The 23,324-nt window shown below is 38.3% G+C and overlaps 2 protein-coding genes across 2 annotated transcripts in view; both read right to left on the bottom strand.

Moving 5' to 3' along the window:
• Positions 1-358: 358 nt before the first annotated feature.
• On the bottom strand, positions 359-1,399 carry c7h15orf61 (chromosome 7 C15orf61 homolog). Its single transcript, XM_067389289.1, has 2 exons — positions 667-1,399; positions 359-582 (listed from the first exon to the last, which is right to left on the bottom strand). Exons 1-2 carry the CDS (start codon positions 1,007-1,009, stop codon positions 455-457), a joined length of 471 nt encoding a protein of 156 aa, XP_067245390.1. The 5' UTR covers positions 1,010-1,399; the 3' UTR covers positions 359-454.
• A 324-nt stretch (positions 1,400-1,723) lies between these two features.
• The window catches only part of iqch (IQ motif containing H), a 31,233-nt gene continuing 9,632 nt past the window's right edge, over positions 1,724-23,324 (bottom strand). Inside the window, exons 9-21 of the mRNA XM_067389288.1 lie at positions 22,509-23,060; positions 20,772-20,838; positions 20,261-20,344; positions 20,001-20,179; positions 18,318-18,590; positions 18,059-18,247; positions 13,297-13,417; positions 12,543-12,829; positions 8,482-8,652; positions 5,097-5,222; positions 4,947-5,008; positions 4,433-4,541; positions 1,724-2,078 (exon numbers count right to left, since the gene is read on the bottom strand). Of these exons, the coding sequence (XP_067245389.1) occupies positions 1,941-2,078; positions 4,433-4,541; positions 4,947-5,008; positions 5,097-5,222; positions 8,482-8,652; positions 12,543-12,829; positions 13,297-13,417; positions 18,059-18,247; positions 18,318-18,590; positions 20,001-20,179; positions 20,261-20,344; positions 20,772-20,838; positions 22,509-23,060 (2,358 nt within the window). The 3' untranslated portion in view covers positions 1,724-1,940. The remainder of the gene's footprint in view (positions 2,079-4,432; positions 4,542-4,946; positions 5,009-5,096; positions 5,223-8,481; positions 8,653-12,542; positions 12,830-13,296; positions 13,418-18,058; positions 18,248-18,317; positions 18,591-20,000; positions 20,180-20,260; positions 20,345-20,771; positions 20,839-22,508; positions 23,061-23,324) is intronic.

Below are 23,324 nucleotides of genomic sequence, written 5' to 3'. Positions count from 1 at the left end.
CTAATGTTAACAAATACATTAATGTATTAGTAAATGTTGAAATGAACATTAACTAAGATTAATAAATGCTGTAGAAGTATTGTTCATTCTTAGTTCATATTAACTAATGAAACCTTATTGTAAAGTGTTACCATTTATATAATTGGTTATTTAAATAGCTTCACATATCTCTCAAACTTTAGTGAAAATATAGTTTAGGCAAATACTATTAAATAATGCTAATAGAACTTTATTTTTGGAGTTTTATTTTGTTTTCACTGTCTTTATTAATTTGTAGTTACCAAAATTGTGTTATATTGAAAAGAAAAACCCAAAATTGAAAATTATTTATTTTATTTTATTATAATTTGTGCAAAAGTGCATTTGTTCATTCCAGGCCATTTGCATACATTTTCAGAGATTCTGTATGACAAAAATTGGCCTGTGAAACTCGAGTGTCCTTGTGTCTCTGATGTTAGAACTGAGCGCCCTCCACCTCCTTGTATGCAAAGTAAACCGTAACAGGTCCTGCAGATGTCTGAACTGTCTCCATCACACCAACTACCATCCATGAGCCCAAGCCATATGCCAAGCATGGGATACCTTTAAGAAAGAGAGGAGAAACATATTAGAAATGGCTTTGGAGTGTTTTCAGAAACATCAGATATAACGTGTATTTAAACTCACCAAGATTGATGACTTTCAATGCACCAAAAAACATATTTTCAAAGTCCAGGTTCTGTAGAGGCGCTTTGGTGCAGTGGTATTTGATGAAAGGGAAAGCACCAGTCCTTAGGATGTGGTAGTTCGCTCCCTGCACCTGCCAGTTGAAGTTGGACAGACCGAACTGGTCATTGATGACATCACGGTAGCGCACGCAGAACGAAGTCCAGGGCGGGAGCGCGCGCTGTGTGAGGTGACATGTTAATACCTCAGAGGCGGCAGGACGAAGCGCTTTATTCCCAAATGTGCTGGGGAACAACGCCACTTTTAAGATGCCGCTGTGGATTCTCCGCAGAATTTCTGTCATTTCTGAGTAAACCCTTAAAGTCTGATATTAAAAATGCGTTTCTAGAGCAACTGTTTGGCTCGTCACGTCATTATTTCGTCATAAAAAATAAATTAAGCAACGTGACAGCTTGTTTACATAGCCACGAGAAATAAAGAGTACCAAACCGCAATAAGCAGCAGCTTTGTAAGCTTCAGTCAGTGCAAAAATAACTTAGCCCCGGTTCGGTTGTCAGTGAAGGTTACACAACTTTACCGGAGCGGCTTTAAAACTCGTCTGACAAACATTTACATTGCTACTTTGACGAAAGTACGATTATTGTTAGTTTTTCGCAGAAATTATTGTGAGGTGTTCAATATAACATTCAGCGGTACGATAAATATCTTCTCCGGGAAGAAACAACCAAGCGCTTTTTTGTTCCTATTTGCTCTAGCATAGAGGCTGCAGTATGTGTAGTATGGATCTTTATTCTCATGCCCACTTACTTCCAATCATAACTGGAATTACACATAAAATACAATATAGTAATATAACATTAGTTATACAATTCATTATAACCTTAGATGTACCATATATGGTACATCTAAGTATTATATATAATTAATATATTAATTATATGTAATTAAATATATTATATATAATTATTAATGCATAGTTACAGTATGTTTTGTGTCCCTGGAACATAATTCAGGTAGTCTCTACCTGTGAAGAGCTATGAAAATGTCAAATGGCACATCAATCATTTGCATTGGCATTGTTAATGTTTACAAACAAAAATAAAATTGCACAACATTTTAGATCCCTATAACAATGTGACCTAAAAAAGGTCATGGACAAGATGTATCTTAACCAACTTACAGCTATAACTGAGTTCTACAGAAATGTTTGTTGACAGCAATTATAACTGAATGCACAAATGTGGTATTGTATGATAGGGTATAACTATGTTGATTTATTTTGGGGTTGGTCTGTGAGGTTTATGAGGTGATATCTGTTCGTTTCTGACTGCAGAAATCTCCTTTTCTTCTTGAGATGTGGTTTGGTTTTGTATAGTCATGCCCAGGACCTCCTCAATGTCCTTGATAAGGCCCTTGTAAAAGCAAACAATAGCAAACATTCAGTATATGTCTGACTACAGACATCGTAACCTCTAACCACTGAACAGTGAATGAAAATTCCTCTATAAAATTAAGTAATAGTGTGTTGAATGCAGTAATTTAGCAAGTGTCAAAGAATCTTCAATTCACTCACAATGTCCGACAATGTCCACAACATTTTACATTTGTATGACTTCAGCTGCAGATAATGGCCAGAGATAAAGCCTTGACTTTAATAAATGAATAAGTAATAAATACCTTGTGTATTGTATAAGATGTTATTATGACAGACAATTGGCATGTTTTTTTTTTCTTTCAAAAAATGTGCTCAAGTAAAATATTCCCTCACCTGAGAACTTTGGTATAATGCTAGTATAATAATAAACTTTAGTTATAATACTTACAGTAATTTTTTTAGAATAGAATGTATAAACAAGATTGTGACAAATATTTTGTGCAAACCGTTAACCCTTTTTTTCATTACACTTGTATGGTCCAGTCTATTCAGGTGATATGCTGACAATTGTTGCATCAAAACTCAATTTGACTCAAATAATAACCAAAAAACACCCAAATTGAATTGAACAACCTTGAATAATGTGAAGCATGAAGTTTCGCAGAGCCTTTTGGAGCAAGTAGTGGAGAAGTGGACTTGAAGGAACTCCTCTACCGAGTGACTGATTCTTACTGTTGCGTTGTGGATATATTTGTGTTAATTACTTGATTGTCAGTTAATTCTTTGTCTTTGTAAAGTGACCCTGAGTGTTCAAAAAGCACTAAAACTACTATTTTTACAGGGTTAGTTCACACAAAAATGAAATTTCTGTAATTAAGTACTAACGAGTAATAACGAGTCCGTGTTCTAACGTAGAACACGGAAGCAATGCACTGTGCGTACTACTTCAACAGCATAGGAGACTGACATGCAGTTTTGGGGTAGCTCATAACAAGTAACTTGAGTTACGTAATCAGATTACTTTTTCAAGTAACTAGTAAAGTAACATAATTTTTTCAATTTACAACAAAATATCCAAGTTACTGTTTCACATTTATTGACTGACAGCTCTCCTGTCCCCATGTTGAGAGAAATAAAGTGCAGAGGTGTTGTGTGCGCGGTGTAAAAATGATGGGTATTTTAGTTGTAGACTAAATGTACAAATATACATTTACTCATCTCTCTTGCACAAAAACATTCAGTATTCCTCGAAATGAATAAAGTACAGGTGTAAATATGCATGAATATTCATTTCACTTTTGGTTTGAAAGGGCTTTTCCTTTTTTGTTGTTATTAAAAAACAAACAAGCAAGCCCAGCCCAGGTGAGAAAAAATAATGCAAAAGTAATGTAACATTACTTTTCATAGAAAGTAACTAAGTAACTCAATTAGTTTTTTTATTATAATGCATTACTTTTAAAAGTAACTTTCTCCAACACTGCTGACAGGGGAGATATAAGAGATTGTTGAATAAAGTCGTTATTAGGGCCTGAGCACTAACGCTGTGAGAACCCTATTGTAATTGCTCGGTCAATTCTTCTTCTTCTCTGAAACGAATCGCATTTTTGAGGGCCTTAACATGCTCGAAAACTCGTGAAACTTTGCACACGCGTCAGTGAGCTACGTTTCACGTACAGGTATGAAATTCAAGAGATACATGTAACAGCGCAATACCTACAAAAAAAGTCCCTGAGTACAAAAACTGAAAACCTAACAGGAAGTGAGATATTTTGAATTTGCCATTTCTAGACTTTGTACTTTAATGAACTCCTCCTAGAGCTTCAATCAGATCAACATCATATTTGGTCAGTCTAATCATTCACTTAAATGAATATCGTCCACTGTTCACAGTTTTCCTAAGGCCACCAGGTGATGATTAGCCAGGGTGCAAGGGCCCTTTCATTGCTGCTTGCAGCTTTAATTTTTTTTGTTTTTGTGCACAAAAAGTATTCTCGTCGCTTCATAACATTAAGGTTGCACCACTGTATTAACAATGTATTTAGTACCTTTCTAGGCCTTGACAGTGGTAATTAAACTGCTGTCTATGGAGGAGACAGAGAGCTCTTGGATTTCATCAAAAATATCTTAATTTGTGTTCCGAAGATGAATGAAAATCGTACAGGCTTGGAACGACATGATGGTGTGTAATTAATGACAGAATTTTTTGATGAACTAACCCTTTAATGTGGTGAAACTGTCAAAAATGCTTGTGATTTCTGTCCTAATTTGTAGATACATGACCTGAACATGAAACATCCGAATAGTGTTTTTTCAGTGACTAAAGTGAAGCAGAGAATATACCATTAGCATAAGGACTTTTCGGAGCGGGGTCAAAAAAATACATCCGCATACCTTAAAATTGTTTGTTCCTTGCATATTTGGAGCTGATATTTCCTGATGAATGACTGACAGGTTGCGAGCAAAGGTCAGCAGCGCTCCCTGGAGATTCTCTGAGATTGTTCTGTTAACGACACACAGAAACAAACGAGCTTACTAATGATCCCCCAGAACCATCATCAGAGAAAAACAAAAAAACAATCACCTTGTTTGGCTGTGGGGCTGTAAGGAGCTTAATGAGAACTCTCAGCCTTAAAGAGTGTGCTATTCTTTAGGGAGAAATGAGGAAGGAAAGCAGGGCTTCAATGCGATAGGTATAGGATTTATGTGATGAATGCCTTTAATTCGACTCGGCAGTATTTTGTGGGCTGACACATTTCAGGTTGAGGTATTCACTACATAATGTTTAATCTGCTCTTGGGAGTGTGCTCAAGGTCTAGATATATCTCTAGTGGTAATGGGGACAGAGGAAGGAAAAACAGAGCTGGAGAAAGGGTAATGCGTCTGCCTGCTTCATGTGGGAACTCACAGCATGCCAAGACTCCTTCTATCTCTGCTGTCATGGAGGGCGAACACGGTGCCTTGCCTTGCCTGAAACATTAGCAGAAGCATATAAAAACACTTGCTCTGCAATCAAAGAACTTCAGTTGTATTATTGGGACGCAAGCAGAGGTTTTACCTTGACATCATAGCCTATGCCCTGTGCTTTGCACATCAGAAAAAAAGTGCTATAATACACCAAAGAAAGATTGGTGTGAAGAAGTCGGGTGCACATCACTGCAAAGCGACTGGTCACGGAGGTTTGCTGAGGAGAGCACATACACACAGAGAGTTAGACAACAAATTGCATGTGATTCTGTTGCTAAAAATTTGACCAGTACATCTAAATGATAAATTGACCTCTCGGGGACAGCAATAACAGCCATGCTAGAAACAAATAGAAGAGTTTCAAAAGCCCACATGGAGAAAGGGGCATTAGTCTCACAGTCATATAGGGCACTAGGGAGACAGAGTCCTGTGTTATTAGGTTACACCGCTACAGAAAACAGAAAGGTTTCCTCTAAAACCCAACGATGCTCACAGACACGGCAGATAAAAGATGTGTCTAAAAGAACGCCACAGGAGCGGATTAGTTAAGAGTGGCAGGACTCGCAGGACTCGTAGCGGGCATGAGGCATATTCTCAGTGACAGATATGAAGCGGAGGGTAAAGCCCTCGCACGGTGTGCGGGGCATGAGTAATTCTCTTCTATGGAACTCTGTTTTCAGCTGTCAGACACACTATCCTCAAACAACAATAAAAAGCTTTTCCTGCAGGGTTTTAATTGTGTTTGTAATATTCTAGGCCTAAATGATGGCCAAAGCCGGAGCCATTAAGACAGCCAGGCGATATGAGGACATACAAACTAAATGAATGTTTGATAAAATAATACAAGTCGCAGATTAACAAGCGTAAACTCCGGTTTGCCGCTAATAAAGGAACTCTATTGTTTAGGGGCTGGCATCAGGTTGATGAGGTGCTCAGGCATGCATACACATGCATAATGAATATGGTATGCATTATTTATGGGCTGATTATTTAGGCTCATCTATCAAAATGATAATGAATTCAGCTTCTTCTAAACACCAATCAGGTCGGAAGCGTAATTACAGCGTTTAGTTGTATTTAACCAAAATAAAACAACAAAGCTTAGCTGGATCAATCTTTATGGATGCAGTGATTTATCGGGATAATATCCAGCAGAGGACTCTTATTGCTCTTTGGTCCAGTCTCAAGGAACACATTCTGGATAATAGCATTCTTGTGCTTTAAAGAGCTGAAAGCATCCCAGTTCAGAGCATTAACGTTTAAAGTGATAGTTCAGACAAAAATTTAAATCCTGTCATCATTTGCTCACCCTTATGGCCTATAGGACTTTATTTCTACTGTTGAACATAATAGGATTGTTATTTATAGCAGGATTTACAAGCTGCCATTTTCTATGTAATGAAAGTGAATGGTGGCCAAAGCTGTCAAGCAAGATTTCCAAGGCAAGATTTTCACAGAATAATTACTTCAATTTCAGTCTTTTCCTCACACTGTCACACGGCTAAAGACGATTTGGAATAAAACACACAAGGTGCATACGCTGCTTTTTTGACAGCCAATATTCCACTTTTCTTGTATGGATGAGAATAGCATGATCATTAAAACTTCTCCTTCCACAGAAAAAAGAAAGTCATATATACCACCATTCAAATGTTAAATTAAATTAAATTAAATTAAACTGATCAAAAGTGACAGTAAAGACTGTACAAAATCATCTATTTCACATAAATGCTGTTCTTTTGAACTTTGTTCATCAAAGAATCCTGAAAAATGTATCACGGTTTCCACAAAAATATTAAGCAGCACAACTATACATTGATAATAATAAGAAATGTTTCATGAGCATGAAATCAGCATTTTAGAATGATTTCTGAAGGATCATGTGACACTGAAGATTTGGAGTAATACAGCTTTTGAGAAAAAAAAAAAGTACCAACCCCAAACTTTAGAGTAGGATTAGAACATCGTAAGTGTGAGTAAGTAGCAGAATTTTTAATTTTGGATCTCTATGAGGTCATTACTAAACTATTCCAATATAAAGTCTTGAATATCTGACAAATGTTTTAATACCATATTTCAAATTCAGAATATAACAATCATCTCTTCTTAAAGGGTTCGTTCACCCAAAAATGAAAATTCTGTTATGAATTACTCAACCACATGTTATTCCAAACCTTTAAGACTTTCGTTCATCTTCGGAACACAAATGAAGATCTTTTTTAATGATATCTGAGAGCTTTCTGTCCCTCCATTGACAGCCTACGCAACTACCACTTTCAAGCCTCAGAAAGGTAGTAAAGACATCATTAAAGTAATCCACGTAACTGCAATGGTTTAACCCCAATTTTATGAAGTGACACGAGTGATTTGTTTGCTCAAATTTTTTGTTTTACAACTTTATTTACAAAACATTCATCTCCAACGTGCATTCACGCAACAACGTCTGCTCTCGCATCAGTACAACACACATGCATTGTGGTGCTCTCATGAACATGCATTGGGTATTAATATTTTGTGAATAAAGTGGGTTTAAAGGGATAGTTCACCCAAAAATGAAAATTTGATGTTTATCTGCTTACCCCCAGGGCATCCAAGATGTAGATGACTTTTTTTCTTCAGTCGAACGCAAATTATGATTTTTAACTGCAACCGCTGCCGTCTGTCAGTCAAATAATAGCAGTGATTGGGAACTTGAACAATAAGAGTCGAAAAAACTTCCATAGACAAATCAAAATTAAAACCTGCGGCTCGTGACGGCACATTGATGTCCTAAGACACGAAACGATCGGTTTGTGCAAGAAACCGAACAGTATTTATAAAATTTTTTACCTCTAATACACCACTATGTCCAACTTCGTTCAGCTTCCGGCTAGTGAGGTCGGATCGCGCTCTGACAACGGAAGTGATGTCTCGCGCTCATTGAAGTATATGGGCGAGACATCACTTCCGTCAACAGAACGCGTTTTTTGACCTCACTAACAGGAAGCTGAACGAAGTTGGACATAGTGGTGTATTAGAGGTAAAAATGATATAAATAATGTTCGGTTTCTTGCACAAACCGATCGTTTCGTGTCTTAGGACATTAATGTGTCGTCACGAGCCGCAGGTTTTAATTTTGATTTGTCTAAGCAAGTTTTATTTACTGTTATAGTTGAAGTTCCCAATCACTGCTATTATTTGACTGACAGAGGGCAGCGGTTGCAGTTAAAAATCATAATTTGCGTTCGACTGAAGAAAAAAAGTCACCTACATCTTGGATGCACTGGGGGTAAGCAGATAAACATCAAATTTTCATTTTTGGGTGAACTATCCCTTTAAGGCTCTCAGATTTCATTAAAAAGACCTTCATTTGTGTTCAGAAGATGAACTAAAGTCTTACAGGTTTGGAACAACATGAGGGTGAGCATTTTTGGGTGAACTAACCCTTTAATGCCAATAGAAAGAGTGATATTTTACTTGAAATTAGATATCCTTACAGCTTTGGTCTTTGCTCCTACATGTCGTTTGGAAGACTTCACATCTCTGACTGGAGGAGAAACCTCCAATTTACTGGTGCGGCAGTCCAGCGTCCCCCTCGTCATCATGAGCATCATCTGAGTCATGGCCAGCTGGTTACTGTAGCCCAGGTCAAGATCAATAGCCCATACCTAAATACAGTACAAACCAGCACACAAAAAGACAATGACAAAAAATCCAAAACAAACAGATAGATGAACAACTGTATTTGCAGGGCAAAAAAAAATAGAGCTCAAAATCAGAGATTATGTGTGTATGAAAGAGAGAGAGAGAGAGAGAGAGAGAGAGAGAGAGAAAGAGAGAGTAACATACTGTGTCTAAAGCCCAACTGGAGACTCTTCACATCTGTATGGTTAATGGCATCATTATAAGGATATTAAGGGGTCAGGCCCAGTCGTGGCCTTATGCTTAAACAGGGCTAATTTTCCCTGATAATAATCTAATAGCTATGCCCTTTCTTCAAAAAGTGGCATATAAATCACCACTGAAGGAGTTGTTAATAACTAAGTGGCAGTTGGCTGACTCTCCTGTCGTCCCTATTTGTCAACCTAAACGCTGCTGCCAGCAAATGCAAATGGTGGGCTGGCTGCTGAAATCACTTTCTGATCACAGCATTGTGCTCAGCGTTCACATGCTGAAATATACAGTGCGCTAAATCATCATCATCTTACACTGGCTTTAATTCAATTGCAAGCATGGATTAATTTCAGTATATAATAACTTCTAAAAAGAAAGAAAATATTTATGTAATATTCCTGTTTTTTTCTGTTGAAAAATATTCCTTTTTGTAACTATTTAAAAGAAAACGTTATGATGTCCACCACATTGTTTTTTTTTTTTTTTGCTTGCAAAAGTAGTTAATTCAAAATGTGACAATTTCAAAGCTCTTTAAAAACTAAGCACAAATCCCTGTCCAAATAAGCCCTTGTAAATGAATCAAGTAGAGCGATGACCACTGAAAAACAGGTCTCAGGACTCACAGGAAGACCTCAGTATAGAGCTGAATTCATCCAGCAGTCAGTGCCTCCCGTCCATACTTAATACCTGTGCTTGTGGGATAGGTGGGACCATTTAGCCAGTCTGTAGAATCAGCCAAGCCTGCTTCATTGTCAACCTCAACAAAGGCGCTTGATATATATACGCCCAGATTGTACCTGTCTTCTATAGCCCCTTCACTTTCATTAAAAACTGCAATCTTGCAGCTGAGCCTCCCTCCGCACACAATGTGAGGCAAGCCTGCAAGGGCAAACACATGCGACCCACCTCTCCCCCACACATACAAAAAAAATACAGACTGCTTTTAGCAACAGGTTTGAATGTAAATTGATGTTTAAATAGAGACAGGTTAGCACTAGTCTGGCAGATCGGTCTTCCTCTGTGCCAGAAGAGATGGGACAGTGATGTTTGGATTTATCCGCCTGAATTCCTTTTGTCGGTTTTAATTGTGTGTGCAGTTTATTCTCAGTAAGACACGCTGAATAAAATTCATCCCGTGCCTCTGTGAATGCACAGAATCCTGGTGCTATTCAATCAGAAGAATGTATCAATTACTTTCATTTGCAGGACTAAAAGACATTCTATTGGGATATGAGATTCAAGTGTGAAATTTTCTGTAGAAAAATACACTCCACCTCGATGAGTAATTTATCCAAAAAAGCTGCTGTTCTCTGCCTTCCGAAGTCAATCATCTATTTTAAAATCACAGCATGCCAACTGAGTCGATGATTAAAACAGCAGTATATGACATTCATTTGAAAACATATCTGTTCTATAGCATTTCATACTAGACTAACCCTTTCAGAGTGATAAATAGTATGTGAATATGATGCTGTAAAAATAAAATCACTGACTTTCACTGTGTTAAGTAAATGTCATAAGCCGTTGTTCTTAACCCTCACACTTCAAGCACATACATGAGTGATTAGAACACTAAGATTTGTCTCACTCCAAAATGTCTGTCCATCTCCAGACAGGCCCTCCATCATTAAGAACAACTGAGAGGAGGTCTTCTTTTTGAAATAGTGATAGATATAGTGAATTCAATGCGAGTGTGTTCTGCCACCCTCTAGTGGCAGAGGGAATTGGACCGCTAAAAGAACAATGTGACAAGACACATTTCCATCTTAGGCCTGCCAGCAAGGATCATTGATAAAAATCACAGTGCTCTAATTAAATATGCATCATGTTGCCTAGTTATATAATCACTTCTTTGCTCACTAATCATTTGCACTATGTACAACATTTCCACAGGGGATATTAACATCCCATGACTTAATAAACAGACCTAAATTTAGGAACACAAGTTTTGAAAAATGACTAAATCAATATCCAACACAGTAAGGTCAGTGAGGTCAAATCCATTTCATTTTTTCTGCATTAGACTTAAATTTATTTTAATGCATCCCCTCCCTTTTCCCCCACAGAGATTTTTCAGTTGTCATGTCCTTTGGCAGAGATGCAAAGCAAACCGTGCACGATCTGAAACGCAAGGAATGCTAGTTAGCCTCCTACTGTTAGGGGTGGCTCTGCACTGTAAAAAATGTTTATTTAGGTAACCTTAAAAATGAGGTCTAAATTAACATCTAAATTAACTGTTTACAACCTTACTACATTAGCTTATGCAGTCTAAAAATTAGGTATAAAATGCTCTTTAGATAGCATTTCTAAAGTACATATAGTCCCTAAAATCTACTCAATGTAGTGTCCTACTGTATTTTTTGCAGAAATTGAAAAAGGAAGGGGAAAATCTTGCAAATAACCAAGCCAAAATGTTCTATTTCTATTTACTTGAGAACATCAACAGTAATGTGCTAGAGAAAACACCATATTGTTCAATCTGTCTTCGACAGTGACCAAGAACCCCAACGTCTAAAGGAAAAGACACTCCAGCCTGACCTTCTGTCTGACACCAGTACATAGCTGGGGTGTTGTAAGGTCAGAGGGTAAGGCCTTAAAAGGCGAATTAGTTTATTGACACAATAAGACCTGACGGTTTATTAGATAGCCTTTTGGCACATTAGTCACCCGTCATTGTCTCAGCTGTACAGCTCCTAAGGGGAACCTAGGAGTGATCTTATAACATCTCAATAAGAGCCCCGGGTCAGTCGATTGAACCCTCACACTATCTATATTCTAAGGTGAGAACGGTGTTATGGGCTCTGACAGAACAGTGCCACATGTCAGATCCCATACCATTTTCAACTGCTTCTTAACATGGCAGGTTCTGTTTTCATAGAGCTGTAAAACACACCACTGACATTTAAGGGTCAATTTGTTTCTGAGCGAGCTTGTTTGATGAAAGATAGATAGAGCTGAGTGCTTCCATTGTTCCTGTATCTCAAATGGTAGAGTATGGCGCTAGCAATACCAAGGTTTTGGGCTTGATTCTAGAAAATTCTACAAATAAAAACGTATACCAAGTTGCTTTGGATAAAAGTGTCTGAGAAACGTGAATGGAAATGTCATACCTATAAATTTAGCGTAAATCTATATTCACACTCAATTGTACACTATAAGTGAATACTTTTCAATGCTTCATATCTGTAAAATGTAAAAATATAAAAAAATAAAATATACACTACCATTCAATTTAAAAAAGTCTCTTATGTTCACTAAGGCTGCATTTATTTTATCTGAAATACAGTAAAAAAAAATAGTTATATTGTGAAATATAATTACAAATTAAAATAACTGTTTTCGTTTCAATATAGTTTTTATATAACAATATATATTGTTTATATATTGAATATATTTATATATTGTCATTCTAATATGGTAATTTAGTGCTAAAGAAACATTTATTATTATAATCAATCTTTAAAGCAGCATTTATTTTAAATACATTTTTGTAACGTAAATCTTTACATTACAATTTTTTTTGTAATGCAAAAAAATGAATGCATCCCTGCTGAATAAAAGTATTATAACTCTAAAACTTACTGACCGCAAACTTTTAAATGGTAGTGTAAATATAAAGTGTTTTATATTGAAAGTGTTTTAAAGACTGAGTTGGTTCTCTAACCTGCTGCTCCAGGTTGCTGGGATCCAAAAAGGTGACTAGATCAAGGGAAAGGTGGCCCATGATGGAGCGCTGCTGACAGGCCTGACCTATGCGATTACAGACAGAGTACAGGACATCAGGGCAGATGGAGGACTGGGGTACAGTGCAGCCCACCACTTCCAACCCACTGGGCCCATGCAGTTGATCTCCACATGTCAGCATGTGTACATCTCCACCCGGCTCCACCAGAAGATCCACCGTCAGACAAGTCACACTATCCGAAGGAGGGAATGCTTCTATCACTCCACCTGGGGAAGGAGATGGATACACTCTTAAAAATAAAGGTTCTTTGTCATCTGTGGTTCCATGAAGAACCTTTAACATCCATGAAAACTTTCCATGGCACAAAAAGTTCTTTATAGTAGAAAAAAGTTTCTTTAGATTATGTTCTTCACACTAAAGGTGCGTCCCAATTTGCGTACTTACAGTGTGCACCATTCTATTCCATTTTGTAGTATAAATAGTGTATTATGTTCACACTGAAAATTCCAAAAAAAGAAAAATACCCGGATGAAAAAAAGTGTTAGAATGCAAGAGTGTACAAAAAGAAAGAGAAAGCGTACACCAAGTACACTAAAAAAAGTTTCACTAAGAAATTGCTAGTAAATTTCCCAAACAATTACAAAGAAATGGAAAGTAACACATTGAATTAAACATGAAATGTACTCCAATATTTTTTACTGTGTTTTCGGTTAGAGGTACTTTGCAAATTTACCTTCCCTGAGGAAGTGTTCTAAGAAACAGGTCCATGTGGAATAGCAGGATGTGTTGGCCGGCTGGGCATAGGATGCCAGAAGATGAGGAACTTCCTCTAAGAACTTGGTCATCACTGGCTCCTGCACAAAAAATAAAAGATAAAAGCACAGTCAGCCATACTGAAAATCCTATAAACTCCATATAGGGACCTAAATAAAACTGAATCTTTACGCCATAAAGCAATTTCTGATGTAAAAAACAAAAACAAAAAAACAGTGTCGATACCCCTAATGAAGCAGTAACTACTGAAGTGTGTCTTAATTTGACATGCCTTACAAAATCACAGAAGGTGGTTGTGTATGGGGGTGGGGGACGTTGATTGACAGCCCATTGCTAGGGCATCACAGTAGTCTAATAGCTTTAACTGAAGGCAATAGTAACTGCACCTGTCCCCAATACGAACTGACACATGCTGGCAGATAAATACCTATGCAAGCCAATCGATCAAGAGATCAATCAGGGTCTGTTTCTGATCAATACAGCCCTTGTTTCTGTAACTAGAAAACACCATAATGGCTTTGACACTTAATTAAGTTGTTAATTGCAATGTTTGACTTTCCAGGAGTGCCTCTTAAAACCTGTTGGTTAGTAAGAGAAAGAATTTCACCTTAAGGACCTCTCAGAACTGAGAAGAATGGACAGAGCACTTAAGGATTGCCACCACAAACACAGTAAGTACATAATTTATGTGCTTACAGCTGCAATGAGATATAAAAAACGGTTTTCTACTTAAGTACAACATAAAAGGGTAAAGAACCTTTTTGGTGGGAAACTATTTCATAAAAGATCTTTTTTATTTTAAGCGCATATAAAAAGTCAATAGGTCCTGTTTTACAACCTTGAGAAGAGCAGGTTATGCTCTTTATGCTTATGGTCTTCATTAAGTCTTTATCCTTTTCAAGTACATTTGTCATATTCTAACAAATGTCACCACTGACATCACTGAAGAAGTTTCAAAACGGGGAGATATGATGCTGTTGATATTCAAGTCATGAAACAGCCATCATCATATTCAAGTACCAGAAGAGCCAGGGTCAATCGCTGCGCAGTGATTTCACCCCCGACACAAGCCATAAAGCACACAATGGTGCGGCAAAAAGTGTAAGGAAACGGCCTTCGTTCCCCGCGAAAGAGCAGGCGCGCTCTGAGAATTTGCCAATGCACTTCACACAAACAGCAGGGAGGGAAGAAAAGCGAGAGGGAATAATTTTTGCCATTCTTTATTTGGACTTAAACTGCGAACTGTACTGTGAGAGAGGATTCGGGCCTTGCTTGGCTTCCACATAAAGATGAGCTATTTGAAAATATATAAATAAAATAAATGTCTCCTGTGTGCTTTGATTGCTGTTTGATCTCTACATTAGGAAGAGCGACATTGCAGTTGCAAGCATGTTCAACAGCATACCTCCTAAGAGGGACAACGGGGCTTTTTCAAAGCTTTCCTTAAAGGGATAGTTCACTTGAAAATGAGCATTTTGCGATAATTTACTAATTTTCATGTCATTTCAAACCTGTTTCTGTTGTGTGGAACACAAAAGCAAATATTTTGTAAAATGTCCACACAATGACATTCAGTTGGGTCCAATGTTGTTTTGGATCCCATTAACTTTCATTATATGGACAAAAACAGGTGAAACATTCGTCTTTCGTTTGTTTTTTGCTTAAGCCATCTGATATACAGTAACTTTCTAATACATCAGATGTTAGACATACAAAAAAAACTCCTGCACAAATATAAAGTGATGATATCAGGTAAATCGACATTTTGAATGGTTTTGAAAATAAAGCCTGGCTATTATATGGATGTATTTGCGGATTACTTCCCAAATGCAACATTAACCAAAGGGGAATACAGAAAGTGTCGTTACATTCAAAATAGAATATAATAAACATGGTACAACACGTAATCCTACATGCATTGAATAAAATAAGTAGGAGACAATCTGTCTATCTGTTGATGCTATTAGTATAATGCTCCCTCGTGTCTAATGACCCATGTGCTGGCAGAACGTGCATGTTTGTAATGTGTAAAGTGTTGCGTGTACGGGTCCACCCAGCCGTTGAATAGAGTGATATCCGCATGTCTTTAACCCATCTTCCCTGAATAGCTGCGAGGCTCGCCCCAGGCTGAAACACCCCTCGGGGTGTGGGCCTCCCAAACACACTGCAAAGAATCACACTGTCTTTCTTTACACTGCCTCTAGGTTTGTTTTCACACTTATCTCTGTGGCTGTTCCTCTATAGGACCACATGGGTTCTGCTATTCTTCTCCGTGCATTAGAAGAGGGTCCTTACACAATCAATAATTAAACAATGTGCACAAAGTAAATAGGGTAAATAAAGGGGGAGCTCACCATAGGCCCGGGCTTGACAGGGGGAAAATTAAAGGATGCATTATACTAAAAAACAGCTCCCTAGAGAAGCAAAACAGCATTTAAACTCTTATGACTCCTATAACTAAAGCCAAACACAAAACGTAAGTGAAGCCACTGAGCACTGATAATTACAAAATCATTATAATATTTTTCTCTGAGGATAGTGGCCCTTCAAATGCACGTTTTAAAATTTAATTGCAAATATGCAGCAGAGATCATACATACTAATTTTTGTACTTAAAGAACAAAAGGCAATATTTACCCTTTATTACCCGCTGCAATTAAAACATTACACTGATAAATCTGCTCCACAATATTTCCGCATTTGTTGCTGAATTTATTAGCTTAGAGTAATAAAGATAAAATGCAATGAGCATAACAAAAAGATAAATAAAACGAATGACGTGCAAGTACGCAACCGTAAACAGAACAGTGAGCATTTAGCAAAATTCAGGCATGAGGGGCGCTGCGGAACGGCAAAATTGCCACTAAAAGAGTGAATACAGATTTGTAGAAAATGAATGACACGCTGAAATAACCTCTACGCTCTCCATTCTGTTAGCAGAGCTTGCCATTGATTAAAAAGGTTGAAGAGGTAGAATAAAAGCCCGTACTGGCTTCCATATGGCCTAGAAGCCCTAAGGGTGCAGGCCAGCTCATCAGGACCCAGCTCCCTCTCCTCTCACTGGGACCCCAGCTGGTGAAGAGCCCCCCATTTAAAGCTCCTTCACCGCCATCACCATAATGGAGCTTGGCTGGGCCTCAACCGCTTACCTCTGTAATTAACAGCGCCAATGCCGCCACAATTACAGCCCCAGATTCCTCTTTCGGCCTCAGTGTGAATTAGGGACTGAGCTAATAGCTTGGAGGTTGGACACGTGGTCTCCTATTGCCCCCGGGATAGAAGGTTACAATAAAAGGCTGGGATAAAAAAAAAAAAGCTAGGTCTGATTTTGCACACAGCCGCATATGATGATGATAACCCTGTAATTAGTATATACAAAGCTCACGGTGTAATGGCAAAACACGGTATTTAAATCAAGGGCCAATTGTAAGCATATGATGCAGGAGAGGGTTATGAACATGATTACTGGCGGATAAAACTGATGTGTTTTAAAGCACACAACAAAGTGTTGAATACATCGCATTTGAATTATAATACATAAATATGCTAAAATTCAAATGACTCATTATTTATTTCCCATGAATTTGAGTCATAAGCACTCTCTAGACAAATCATGATGATGGCATCAAAGTTTGGCCTTGGTCAGTAATGACAGGCTTGCCATTGAGACAAGGGTGCGTTTTGTACAGAATATAAATATAAAAAACAGGCAAAGCGGAAATTCTAATGAACAGCGCTCGTGACTGAAGTGTAGCTGCATTTGCGAAATAAAAGAAATGGCACATTTCATTTTGCATTTAAAAACAAGCTACTTGATACTTTTAAATTGCTACAGTTGCACAATAGGCATGCACTCATGCAGACTGTGCATTTTAAAGGTCTATCTTAAGGTTTAGGACAAATCAGAACAAATACGATTATTTTATTATATTTTATAAAGGGAAAAATCACTAGCATATACCCTGCCTTCCCAAAAGCTTTGGTTTTTGAGAAATGTTTATTATTTTCACTATTGTACAGTATTTGGGTTTTATTAAACATAATGCTAACATATTATGGTATTTTAGAACTGAAATAGTTCAAGGAAATTAAATGAATGGATCAATGATTTTGATGACATCACCCTGCACTTCAGCTTCTCATCTGATTTTCTGTCTAATCAAATGCTCTCTAGAATCTAAAGCGTCCCACCCTCTACATTATAAATAAATACTGAAGATGCAGCTAACTAGGTGACTTGTTCACACATTTACTATTTTCTACATGGTGAATGGCACATAGGGAACGATTAAGAGAGTGTAAATATGCTTTCAATTAAGGTGAATGAAGTCTAGTGTCACGCGAACCGCCACAGCGTGCTCACAGTCTGCTCCGGCCCAGAGACACGATAGCAGAGAGTGGAATATCCGTGAGTCTGCGCAGACCAGAAAACATATCTGACTCATTTGAATTCAACAAAGAATGCTATTTTTAAAAGCGATATGGAGGAGATTAGGAGGACAAACGGCTAGACCTTAGAAGGAAACTGAGGCTTTACCAAGTTCAACAGCTCTGGCTAAGCTGTGATATAAACGAAACGCTATTGGCTATTTTACAAAAAGGGGAGGAGCTGTTCGATATGTCCGGCACTGTCTTCCTGCTTCAACACATTGAATAATGCTGCACATTTCAAGGCAATTCAGTGGGCCTTTCAATTAAAAATAAAGCAGTCCTACCCTTACTTGAGGCAGTGACGCTCTCCACTGTTCAGGCCCGTGGCGGCTGAACTCCTGCTGTGCCCATGGGTGGCATTTTAGATAGCAGACGTCACAATAAGCCGTTCCCCTTCCACCCACTTCGCTATCTATCTTGAATAGCCATCGCTGGACTTCCATGTGTTCTGTCATCAACTGGGCCAGACCTTCATAAAGCTGTGAGACAGACATATAAATTACTCTTAATATTATATATATATTATGGCCAGACGGATGGCACACTGACCTGCTCCAGGGTGTATGTATCCTCCTTTCCCGGAGGCATATCGACTCCTGCACCAGTGAAGATCCTTCTCCCTCCGGATTTAGTGCCGTATAACTGGGCGACCGCAGGCTCTGTGCCCAGAAGAGGAACTTCGAGCTCATCTGCCACAGCCAGGTCATCAATGTGGATGACACCGCCAACCATGTAGGCCTGCTTCCCCTGGATTAAATTCTTGATGCGCTTTAGTGTTCGTGGGCTGTACTTCAGAAGCGAAGATAGACACATGTTTCGGGTCTGAAAGAGGAATATAATGCACCGTTGTGAGTTAATGGTCAATTTGACGAGCACAAAAGCTGTATAAAGTAAGCTTTAATAAAGAGAATACATTACTAAAATAAATTGTTATTATGTATATTTCCTCCACAAGGGTGAAATCTCTGAGGTCTTTGTGTACATAAATAACTGTCCTCTCCACTCCAGCTCTAAGGTCTTACCCCTCCCTTTGTCTATGGCTGTAATTTATGAACGAGTGCAAACACATTGGGCCCATTACATGCAGCCGGAGGGGTCATGACCTCTCCTGTACTCCAACACGTTAAATTGATAAAGGAGAGTCAGGGGAGGGCCATACACCTCTGCAGCCTCTTGTCTTTACTATGTGCTTAGTGATGGGCTCCGTGGGGAAAGCACTAATTACTCCACATCTGTATGTTTGATCCAAGCAGAATTGTCCCGTCTGTCATTGGCACACCATGCTGGCAGCAATGGCTAACAGAGATTTATCCTGCTGACACGTCTGGCAGAGTTTACACACGGAGAGGAATCGACAGGGAAGAGGCAGCGCGTGCTACTCGTGCACTATGCGGCAATAAATAACAGAGGCGCGTTGTATTGCACGTGCAGTCAGTCAGGTCTACAATAATTGTAGAAACAAATTTGCATAGTGTTGTGAAAAAACTCTCCTTGCAATGTACATACGACGTTTTCAAAAATAGTTCACATTTGTGTTGTATTTTTCAAATTTTTCCACTGTCACCTTCTGCTTGATGATCAGGGTTTTAAAGTGTTAGTTCACCCACAAATGAAAATTCTGTCTTTAAGTACTTACCCTCATGTTTTCCAAACCCGTAAGACCTTCATTCATCTTCGGAACACAAATTAAGATAATTTTGCTGAAATCCGAGAGCTTTCAACGACATGAGGGTGAGTAATTAATGACAGAATTTTCATTTTTGGGCAAACTAACTAATTTGGCAACCATTTTGCCATTATAATATCATGATTCATATCTATCTATCTATCTATCTATCTATCTATCTATCTATCTATCTATCTATCTATCTATCTATCTATCTATCTATCTATCTATCTATCTATCTATCTATCTATCTATCTATCTATCTATCTATCTATCTATCTTATATCTGTTCATTCAGTCAATGTATGCATTTAGTTTCGTACAATATCAAATGTTTATAAATGTAGAAAAAAGCTAATATTAATCCAATAATAGGAGATCTGCACAGTGTACACAGGTCACCTCTGTCACCCTCTACAGGCGAGAAATAACACAACAAATTCTTCTATGAAAATTATTTACAAATGTATGTTCTTCACCATATTTAAGAAATCACTTTGAGGGAAGACAAAAGGTCTGTGTATAAACATCTAGGTTTGCGTGTGTGTGTATGTAGTGCACCATACTGAAAAATACTCCATTGCTTCTGGCATGAGGATGGTGAAGCGTTTGGCACAGTTGGACTCAGGCGCAGAAGCGTCACCCAGCTCAATGGCTGTCTGCAGGCCCAGCAGGTGAGTGTAGTACTGGAGAACATCCTCTCCCAGGCACACCGGAGACACATAGATGACCTCGATGTTCTCATCTGTATGTGACACAAACACTACCGTGTTTGCTTTCATGTGTCTTTCATCCAATTTGATTGTGTCATGATTAAGACCCTTACCTCTGATCTCACATAGTCTTCCCATCTGGGTATTCTGAAGTACATCAAATCCCCTGAGACTGAGTCGCTGATGCTGGGAATATCCTGTCAAACAAATTAAAATGATTTGAAATGAGAAAAAACATTTTATCAATAAGTTAATGACTTTATTGTAAGTCAGGACACTTAAAAAGACTGTAAGAAACTAATCTCTGTAATGAAATGATTAAACGCATGCAAACTAACAGAGCGAGGCAATAAAAACAATAGGGTTCAACTTCTTAATTATCTGAGCTTACACAGGCCTCTTCTCAGCCACCCCCAGTGCAAAAATCACACTCCATCTGCTGGTGATTACAATTTACACTCAGCATCATCTCAATAGCCAGTGCAGGTCTCAATGACAAGTCTTTGATAACTAAATTTGTGTTTATTTGTGGCCTTTTCTGCAGGTACACATAAATACAATTATTCTTCCCTTAAAATAATTATGTGACCAGGGGAATCATCATAGCAGATGCAAAGAAATTACCCAATGATGGGACATGGATGATAGTCCTTTTGGCGGAGGTGATGTGTTTCCATTTGGCTGCCAGACTCTGTGAATCACAGACAGCAGAGAATAAAAGAGAATAAAAGTGATCAGTGACAGACAGCACCCAGCAGCACATGGATTTATCATGTTGTCGGCCCACCGATGGCAGCAAAGTGAGGAAATTATGCTTGTCTTTCTCCCTGGGTCTCATGGAGACAAACCAAGCATAAATCACATTAATTAAATCAGCTAAGTGCATACTTAGAAACATCTTCCCTCTATTAATTCAATTAGCAGGCTACATGAAGCTTTCTGCCAGGGGAAGATTAAGGCTTAATTAAAAGGATGTGAGTGTTTAAAGGGTGGAAACATACACAAGCTTGTGTCTCCTCTCACAGTGAGTGACGGTGAGGATAAATGAACATGTGGGCACTAATTAAGAGACATGCTAGATTCATAAAGATGTTACAGGAATGACAGCACAGATGAAACATCTGTTCTGAAAAATAGAAACTTAATCTAAACGTGAGCTTGTGCTATCACAATTACTCGTTGTATAAGCGAAAGTTGAGTTCTCTCCAATGCTATATTGACAAAACTTGTTCTTTACAGGTGTGTTTTCACAACACCCTGATTTCATACAACACTTTAGTGAACAAGTATGTAAATAAGTAAGGATAAAACCAAAGAATGTCCCAGAAAACGTCTTGAGAGAAGAACTACTGCTCTTTCTTATGTCACGGATTCAGGATGCGCCATTCATAAGATCCAATAACAGCTTAAGCCGCTTCTGAAAAGTTATTGGAGTAAAGACCTGGTCACATCAAGAACAATAACTAATTATACAGTGTTTAAAAATCATTCTAAATAACAAGGAGGCAGCATGGTTGTGTGATTTTGCTCTTTTATACAATAATAAACAAAGTTAATATAGGGTAACTTACATTTTAGACACAATATTGTCAGTTACTTTTTTTTTTTTCTCAAACAAAGCAACAGCAGAACCGGTGCAACACCGATTCAGTGTTTTGAATGAATTGGTTGAATGAATGATTCAATTAACTCATGCATAAAGAAAGATGCAAATGAATCAGTGTTTTTAAAAGAATCAGTTGAATAATGACTCACAAAAAAGAACAGTTGTTTCGTTCTTGAATGAATCACCGTTTTTAAAAGAATTGGTTGAATGAAAGATTCAATGATTCACTCATAGAAACAATTGTTTTGTTCCTGAGTGAACCAATTGGTTGAACAATTTATTGACTAACTAATAATATAGTCCCTCCAACTGAATATGCATACTTCCCTACTATATACTACGCCAAAAATCTGTCTGAATTTGTAGTATTCATAACACAGTAGGTGAAAAGTACCCAGATGCCCCTACTATTTCTGGCGAGATTCTGAAGTTTGCATCCAATAGGCACTTTACTATTTCATTACGCCACAGGGAAGTTGTTGTTAATGGCAGGGAACAAATGACAAACCCAACATGGTGAATATAGTATGTCTAGATTTCATTTATATTACATAATGTACATTCATACTTGTTCCTCATACTTTGTTCCTCATCAGACTGACCATCTGGAATTAGAAAAATACAAGCATAGCGAATCTAGCGATACAATGAAAAGTCTACTGTTAAAACGTTATATCAATGCTTTTGGAATGCTGTTCAACTTATCAGATTTGAGGACCAGAACTAACTGTTGTATAAATGTGTATATGATTTACCTCTGCCCGTATGCGGTAGTTTTCCAGTTGGCGCAGACGTGAAGCCTGCAGACTCTTCTTCAAATGGCCCAGTTTGGCACGTTTCAGCAGAGACATGGCAATAATTTGTGCCGCCCATTTGGGCCTGAGTTGGAGCAGGTAGGCGGTACGGGCAGAGTAACGCCTCCAGCAGGTCTGGATGCACACAGCCGCTGCCTGATGCCCCCCGTTGCCTTTGTAGCGCTGGCCGGGCTGACACATCAGATCCCATACCTCATCCCTGTTCTCCAGCACCGAGAGCAGCTTCTCCACATGGGCGCACCAGCCTCTGCTGCCTCTACAGTCAAGCTCACTGCTCTGGACACAAGCTGCCAGCCTCTCCCCACACACCCGCGCCAATGGCACCGCAAAGTCCAGTAGCATCCGCTGCAGCTGGTCCAGAGCCTCCACAATTGCACCCCAGCACAGACAGTACTGCTTTTTAAACCTACAGTAGTCAGGAGCATCAGGGTCAATCTGACCCTCAACTATGGTGAAAGGATATTTGCTGACAGCAGCTGGCACAGGAATGCTCTAAGGAAAGAGAAATACATTATTGAAATTAATAATTAGAAAAAGTGTTTATGGGTCTATGCCATTACATAGTTTAAATTCCAAAAAGAAAAAATTCATTTCGAATGATGCACTTAATTAACCGAAAAGTGTGGAATGTTGGACACTTCATGCAACTGGCTGTCAGACTCCGATGCTGAATGACAAATATAACCTTATAAAATTCAGACACTAGACTTTTGTTGTAAAAACTGTAACATATAAATAAATAAATAAAAAACAATG

Source organism: Chanodichthys erythropterus, chromosome 7 (genome assembly GCF_024489055.1).
Source record: "Chanodichthys erythropterus isolate Z2021 chromosome 7, ASM2448905v1, whole genome shotgun sequence".
NCBI lineage: Eukaryota > Metazoa > Chordata > Actinopteri > Cypriniformes > Xenocyprididae > Chanodichthys > Chanodichthys erythropterus.
The sequence above is the reverse complement of the archived record's forward strand: the minus strand, read 5'-3'. Positions and strand labels throughout refer to the sequence as shown.

Bases quoted from the DNA above. Each gene is read 5' to 3' on its own strand.
- c7h15orf61 (XM_067389289.1), bottom strand. From the start codon at position 1,009: ATGACAGAAATTCTGCGGAGAATCCACAGCGGCATCTTAAAAGTGGCG. The intron at 583-666 runs GTGAGTTTAAAT...TCTTTCTTAAAG, and splicing joins ATTGAAAGTCATCAATCTTG to GTATCCCATGCTTGGCATAT.